Consider the following 7,841-nt stretch of genomic DNA (forward strand, 5'->3'; position numbering starts at 1 on the left):
AATTACGTGCATAGTCTAAAAACCACAGCTGACGTGCTCAATCCCCAAGGCGCGGCGATGTAATGCCACCTCTAAACATCAAACCATAGAGTGAGAGTGTCTGTCATCTCAGTATGATCAAAACTGCATGCAAATGTTATGACTAACTGTATTATGACTAACTGTACACACTTTTCCTCTTTCCATGCCAGCCCACTTAAAGTCTATTTATAATGATGTCTGAAGACCCCGCATGCATACATACTATTTTTTGCACTTACGCTTTACATATTTAAAAAATAAATCTAGCTATGTTATAGTCTCATGAACATAGCTGTCATAAATATCAAAATTTAGTGAAGCACGTGGAGGTCCATAGTTGCCAATTACTTCACTGATCTCATACACTTTTTGATTAGCTTCGGACACAATAACTGGCTCCATCCCCCAATTGCTGTCTGCAGTGAAGTACTGACATGGAATCCTGCAATGTAACACTGAATTATTATATGCATGTATGTCAAAATTATAATAGTGTATTTCTTATAGTTTATCAAGAGTATATAATGGGGACCCTTCCCATTAAAACACTCTTGGTATTACTAAGCAAAGACCACTTTTACTTCAGACAACTATTATTTAGGAGATCCATACAAAAACATGCAGATTAACACTGTTTAGCCTGTTCTGCCTCCACCACCTGGATGTATGCCCATGTGATTCCCTACCAAAATATAAGCACATGACAATGCAATGGCCACTCTACTAGACAGTGTGGATAATTTCAACGTTAAGAAGAAATCGGAATAAACAATATTGCAGCCTGTGTTCCCTCTAAATTTGCTTAACATATCTGCTGTTACTACATATAGCTGTTAGTATAGTCTCATTACAGCTATATGTATAGTAATAGAGGGGGTAGGTTAGCAAATGAAGGCAAGAAGTCATATCAAACCAAACAATACAATTTCATGAAGTTAATAATAATTATACATAAAAGGAAAACACTGCACAGCATAAACCAATCTTTTTACAGCCCTCGCTCCTCACACACAACTAGTCTATACAGGAATTAGTCTTGCTGCATGATCCCATAATTTTAGAGCTGCCACAAATCTAAAGATTTCAAGCAGACCATTGTCAATCCATCATTGGAGATACCAGCTGCTTTTCACAGCCCTCAAGCAAATTGGAACACCCTTCCTCCAAATTGAAAAGAAAACCTTACTAATCAACTGTCAGTCTTACCATTGAGCATCTTCAGCTCGACAATTCTCTCTTGTAAGATACTCATATCTCACATTTGGACATACAGATAACTGATAGATACTTGTATACCTGCATCAATATAAAAAAAGATAAGAAAATCTTACATGAGGACAAACAAAGGCTACCTATTGTAAATATTCACGTCTGCAGGAGTAGGATCTTTGAAGGAGAAACCGTATACTTCTTGACATGAAAATATTTCAGACAGCTTCTGTTCGGTAACATTTTCAGACAGGTTACTCCCCCTCCGGGAGTCTGTTCGAGGCTCATCATCTTCTGATGATAATTCGTCGTCAGAAGAATCTTGTTCAGCTTCTTTAGGGCCAGGGTATAGTCCAACAATTGCTTTCCGTGATGGCTTTTGGCTTTGGCTTGCACTACAAGCAATGCATATAATATTATGAACTCTTGATATAGTAATTGAACTTGCTACAAACATATATCAACTTGAATATCATACAATACAATGGGGCCCTTACAATACAAAAACCTATGTTCCATAGCCATGGGGTGCCAAACAAAGTGTGCACGTGTGTGTGTGTGTGTGCACACATGCAAAACGCTAGCCAAAATTTGTATGCTCCTCATTTTCCTACTGCAGCAGTGACAGCATACCCAGGAGCTTACAAGAGCTGAGGCTTCATTTTAAACTACTGCTACTGTATATACTATTAGTCATAAAACACCATGTTCAAATGAACCCCTACAGTACATAAATACGGTGCTTACTTTTTAGTATCCCTGACAGTGAATGGACTTAAATCAACAGCATCAGAAGGAGCGTAGTCTCTAAAACAATCTCACAAATGACATGTCATTACTACTCAAGGTACTTACACACAACAGCGCTCAATTTGGTAGTCAAACGTCTGTCCAAATTCAATGTACTTGTTAGGAGGGTAAAGTTGCCAAAATGCCGTAGCAATGTCCATTAATTCTACTTCTTGTAGTCGAGTAGGAACTGACCCTGGAACATTGTATTGTATATATCACACCTACGCAACTTTATAAATATAAAAATAATATATAGATCCATGAGTTATTGTCAGCAGTAATACACATACAAATTATTCTTGCCTAACACATTAAAGAATCCCTATTGAATGTCATCCCCGAAATGTTGACATTGTGACAGCACTAGAATGTTGAAATAAGGACAATTTTTTAAAGATCAAATAAAGCAAGGTGTTTGCTTTCTTTCAGCATAGTACGGAGAACGCACCTTCAACATATGGATAGGGTAGTGCAGTTACAACTTTATCCAACCACCATTTTGTATAACTACAGACAGAAGACATAAAGCAAGAGTAGTACAAATACAGCTTATGTGTGTACCTGTAGGTTTGTGTTTTTGAAGGTAATTCATTTGTCTGGCTATGATGGAGATAGTAATCTGTTGGCAATTCCCACAAATTTGGTCTTTCAGGATGTGGCTTGAACATGCCAAGAAACAGGTTTATCGCTTGTTGCTTGTCTGCGTCTATTAAGTTACAACAAAGCAGTGAAGTTATAAAGTGTCTTGTTTAGAAATGCTTACCAGTAAAAGCATTGCGGTAGTATCGTTGAACAGTTTGGTATATGTCTCTGCTATGTGAGGACAGGTGTGCTGTCCGTCTGTATGTCTTGATCCTGTGTACTAGCTGTGATCCTCCATACTGTACCGCTAGGGTGTCTCCCAGATCTTCGTACATTGCCTCAAACATTCTACAGTGAACATCCATGCATAGACACTGACCTACTCTAACACACACATGCACGCACGCACACACAACCTCATTGTATCGCACTCAAACTCTAGTACTGGTGTGTCGGTAACACCGATAGCATACAGCTGATATCCAAGGGCACATTTGCCAACAATAAACTGAGCAGTGTTGGTACGGTCAAGACAGTCAACACAGTTCACCCTCACAATCCCTCTCTGACCACGTCCAATATACTCACCAGAAACAAACCTGCTACAATACCTGTGTACATGTGTACAAATTTCATAACTATATTTGGTCAAAGTTACACCTACTCTCTGTGAGGGTCGAATTGATGGCAACAAAGCTCAGGACCGGCATGAAAGAATCCTGTCTCTGCAAAAGTCTTATTTGCAACATCCTCAAGAACTTCAATCAAATTAATATTACGACTGCAAACAGAAATGAAATCTACCCCATTTTGTGCTGTGTTCTGTGTTCACACCTCTTGTTTATCTTAGCCATGTCCTTGTGATAATACTGAATTTGTTGGTCTGGTGGAAGAAACTGGTTCAGGTAGTTTATTTGTCCTTCAAGCTCTTGGGTTAGAATCATTTCTCGTTTGCGATGTTCACGACGCTGCACAGCATATAAAATGTGCTTGTATATATGATATTCAACAAACCTTAACCAAATTAAATACGATTATCGGAGAACCGAATCTTTCCATACAGCTGGCAAAGTGCCGCGCTGCTGGCGAAGCAAAAGGTGTGGCTCGATCCACTATAATCTGTGGCTTGATTCTACCACTTTTGAATTCCTTTAAGACAAAAAGGTGAAATCACCTCAATATTTATATAGTGTTCTATGGGTCACCTGAGACCAAAAGCAAGGGACAGACCCTCGTAGTTGGAGGTACGATGTAATTTTCCCGGTCGAGTGCCAGCTGGTGGATGCATCATGAACAATCTGTTCAGTCTCCACTTCATTTGCCACATCACCCTAAACAACAGTGCACAATACATCATCAAGTAACATTCTAAATACTAACAAAACCATGGAATTTCACTTATTAAATTCATAAGTGACCAGCTAGCATTAAAATAGACAAATGACACGAGTGTACAAAATTTGATAGGCAGTGTTCACAGTAACTGACTACCTGCAGAATTCTATACGATACAACAGTCAAAGTGGGATATGAGTCTTAAAAATAAAATTATAAATTCCACAAAAAATTTTTCTATCCTTATACTTCAGTGGTAACCAGAGGAGGGTGGAAGCGGTTTAAGCGCCGTTAAAATGAATTATACAAAATGCTCGTTTTCTGCGATTAACTAAATCGTGTGGATGGTGTAACGAAGTGTGGCATCATTGTCTTGTTGAAGAATATACATACCTGGTTTAGTGCAAGCGTATTACGCGCGAAATTGTTTCATCAGTTTTGCCCTGAAAACTAAGTGATTTTGCAAAACAAAGTACATCATCGTAATGCTTACACGAAGTACAATCTAAATATCTAATGATCCCCAGTGATCCCCACCGTTCGCTAGTTTTGTATTGCGACTATTGAGGCTCACGTGAAATTCTAAACAGAGGTATGCAATTAATGTAATATTTTTGAGCATCGCTTCCGCCCTCCTCTGAGTGGTAACAGTATACACCCCACAGTAGCTAACACTTTAAAAGTCTTCAGTATAACATTGACACTTTATTATAAGCTATTTTGTTAGTAAACATTGAATCATTCAACTACCTGGCCTAGGTAATAGAACAGCTGTTATGGTACTTGGTAAAAAGGCAGTTCAAATCCACCTGTAGTTTACATACCTCATCATTTGTTCCTCGCTTAAGGTATCTTGTGCCAGCAAACTGTTTTGACCTCCTTGCTATCAGTGTCAAGTAGATATACTTCCCAAACACTGAAATGTCTAACAGCATTGTAAAGGAAAAGTACACAAACCTGTACTAACCTCTTAAGCCAAGTATATGATTTCACTTAGTAAGTATACTACCATTACCTGAGGACCAAAATTTAGTCCAGCCATTGTAGAATATCATTTAATTATTCTATTTGAAAACTGTTTTGTTTTTTTTTTAAATTCCTGAGATACCTAAATTATTTTTCAAATATAGGAGAACTATTAGTAGTTTTATTCTAGTGGCATAATAGACACAAGTCTATACTGCATAGCCAAATATTTCAAGGGGCAATTTTTTCAAGGTTGAGCAATGTTGCTAAAATAACTATTTTGCAGATTTCCAAACACTCTATTTCAAGGATGAAATTTTCACTGGTAATCCCCAAAACCGCAAAATCAGCAAAAATTTTCCTCTTAGGTTACACGGTACTGTATTTTGTAAATAGCGTACAACTTCAGTTCAGTGATAACTACAGTTTGATGGATACTTTTCTGACAGATAAATCCATGGATGACACGAATGACCCATCTGGAGGATATCCGATGTTTTGTGAAGCTCTTCAACAATCGCTGGTTCCATATGAACTTTGTGGCTGGTGATACACTTCCCGGTATGCTCCTCATTTGGGACTGCAGTGGCTGACTCAGATCATAGGTATAACTGTGAAAGTATTTCACCGTGAATTTGATAGGCCATAATTAATGGACTTGTTTTACACAAAAGTTTGGAATGAACATGTTGAAAATTATATACAGCATTAATGCACTAGTACAGATTTAGAAAAGTGAATATCAAGCTGAAAGTTGTACAGTATACAAACATAATACTTATGGTAAGACCAAATGCACAATTACAGATTTTGTTGTACGTGTGCATATGAGTATTCAACACAAGGCCACACATATACAAACACATACACACATGTACACATACCTAAAGTAAAAGTTGCTGGAGAGGTCTACATTCTGAAAGATCTTCACATATCTACGTAAGCAAACAAGTGTCTCCACAATTCATTTAAAAAAAATTTATTAACCAACTTTGCTTCATTAGAACTCTGTCCCCGTGATGACAAGTTATTGTATATCCTCACTATACACGTGTCTACAATCTTGTATATGACATGATACCCAATAGTAGCCACCCTACACAAACCAGTGTCATAAGCACACATTACATCAAGAATTCAAAAATTCTCTGGTAAGGAGACGTTACATGTGAACCACAAAGAAACTTTAAACATCAGTAAGTTATACATTAAATTCTCTTCCCTAGCATTTTACCATATAGCATTTTTTTGAGGATGTGACTTTTGCAGACAGTTACATACTCATGAAAAATTTCCTTCAAAATAGTTGGTCAATAAATTTGTCAAAATCACTCAACCTAACAGTGCTGTCTAAATATTCTAAATGCATGAAGGAAGATCCTGGGCAGACAATGTGCTGCTAAAGTCAGTACAGGCCACTGGTTTATTGTTTGCAACAGTACTGTCTTTCTAGACATGTGGCCAACCACCATGTCATCTTTTACCACTGCCATAGTATCACTATCATGAGTAGCTCTTGTTGTTGACCCAATCGCAGCATCCCAATCTGTTTGTAAGCATCATACTCCCATATATACAAATGTTCTGCTTTGTATGATGCAAGAATTAATAATAGTACTACAGTACTCATGGTATGGCCAATATGCAGAAAATCTCCTCCTAGTAAAGGGTAGTCTGAAAATTTACCGCCTCAAAATTTTGGATTATGACGATCTCTTAAAAATTTTACCCTTGTTATTATGGCATTGTTTTGATCAACAGCCATAGTAATATTGGTTTAGTTTGTTACTTCTTCTTGTTTAATTAGCGTTTTAGTCATGGAATACAGAACTGGCCAAGGATTTTGTGAATACATCCAAATGAGCAACGATTTTCATTACAGACTTTTCTAATCAGTTCTGCTAACCTTCCATGATATAATGACAGAAATATATAACTTACTTTCGTCTTTTAGTTATCAAAACAATATAGTAGCCTTCAGTGAAGCGGACAAACCCTAATACAGATGGTACTAACACAATACAACATATTGTAGCCCACCAACTATCCCAAACGCTGACTGCTGTTGCTCCACACCACGTGTGGCATAAGATCTGTTCCCATCATGTATCATCTTTAGCAGTTGGTCCAACTCATTTGCACTATATACAACGCCATCATCATAGATTTTTAGCTCTCGGGGCTCAGTCCTATCGAGCTTCAGTACATAATACGAGTCTCCACCAACTGATCTTCCCACTATATACAACCTCTGAATAAGACAAGATGATTCACTAAAATAGTGAAACTGCTATCTAAGAATTTTAAACAAGTCAGCTGTATAACATTATGAACATCGTAGGCTGCAGCACATGTTGCTGTCAGACCTTCAGTGCTGGTCAATGTAAAGTGTTAGTAATAATAATTGTCCATGTTTATGTATTCAAGCTTAATTCTATAAAATACAAACAAGACCCTGGTACTCTACGGCACCTCCTGACAGTATAATGCATGTATCAATGTTACGCCCCACCTACCCCAAGGTTGGGGGTTGCAAAAGCTAGATGACCATTTTCCCACCCCTGGGGACAACTTACGGGTTACACAATCCCTACTCATCCAATAACATAAGTTACAGAGTTGCCCCTACACCGGGGACAGCTTAGGGTAACGAATCTCCTACAATTAAATCCTCACCCGCTGCGTGACATTGATAGGTGTGCATAAGACGGACTGGCTTAACAGTTCAAAATATCAAAATCACAGTGAGTGCAGGATTTCCGCACAATTTAACGCACTCAGAAGTTACCGATTTGGTTTCGTAGAGATTGATCTGATTCAATTTGGCTAACAGCGGAGGTAGTTGCAGGCTCCGTTCAGGATTGTGCGACATCCTTCTGCTACTCGAGTCTTACATTGACATGAACGACCTGTTGATTCAGGCGAGGATTCAGGAA

At 38.1% G+C, this 7,841-nt stretch overlaps 1 protein-coding gene across 2 annotated transcripts; it reads right to left on the minus strand.

Moving 5' to 3' along the window:
* Nucleotides 1-192: 192 nt before the first annotated feature.
* LOC136237227 (polyphosphoinositide phosphatase-like) lies at nt 193-7,835 on the minus strand. 2 transcript variants are annotated; one of them, XM_066027553.1, is made up of 20 exons: nt 7,694-7,835; nt 6,946-7,156; nt 6,847-6,901; nt 5,897-6,001; nt 5,790-5,840; nt 5,344-5,516; nt 4,764-4,864; nt 3,810-3,935; nt 3,619-3,753; nt 3,439-3,572; nt 3,269-3,385; nt 3,021-3,215; nt 2,786-2,952; nt 2,584-2,728; nt 2,471-2,529; nt 2,086-2,215; nt 1,978-2,037; nt 1,374-1,625; nt 1,228-1,317; nt 193-463 (listed from the first exon to the last, which is right to left on the minus strand). In XM_066027553.1, the coding sequence occupies exons 1-20, from the start codon at nt 7,775-7,777 to the stop codon at nt 289-291; spliced, it is 2,565 nt and encodes an 854-aa protein (XP_065883625.1). In that variant the 5' UTR covers nt 7,778-7,835; the 3' UTR covers nt 193-288. The 2 variants fall into 2 exon arrangements, with proteins under 2 accessions (XP_065883625.1, XP_065883626.1); XM_066027554.1 differs by having other exon boundaries at nt 7,582-7,695.
* Nucleotides 7,836-7,841: the final 6 nt, after the last annotated feature.

This window comes from Dysidea avara, chromosome 10 (genome assembly GCF_963678975.1).
Source record: "Dysidea avara chromosome 10, odDysAvar1.4, whole genome shotgun sequence".
NCBI classification, from domain to species: Eukaryota; Metazoa; Porifera; class Demospongiae; order Dictyoceratida; family Dysideidae; genus Dysidea; species Dysidea avara.

Excerpts from the sequence above, each read along its gene's own strand:
- LOC136237227 (XM_066027553.1), bottom strand. The coding sequence starts at position 7,777 with ATGTCGCACAATCCTGAACGGAGCCTGCAACTACCTCCGCTGTTAGCC. Across the intron at positions 5,841-5,896 it reads CAGAGTTCTAATGAAGCAAA|ATATGTGAAGATCTTTCAGA; the intron begins GTTGGTTAATAA and ends TTGCTTACGTAG. Across the intron at positions 3,936-4,763 it reads AGCGAGGAACAAATGATGAG|GGTGATGTGGCAAATGAAGT; the intron begins GTATGTAAACTA and ends ACTGTTGTTTAG.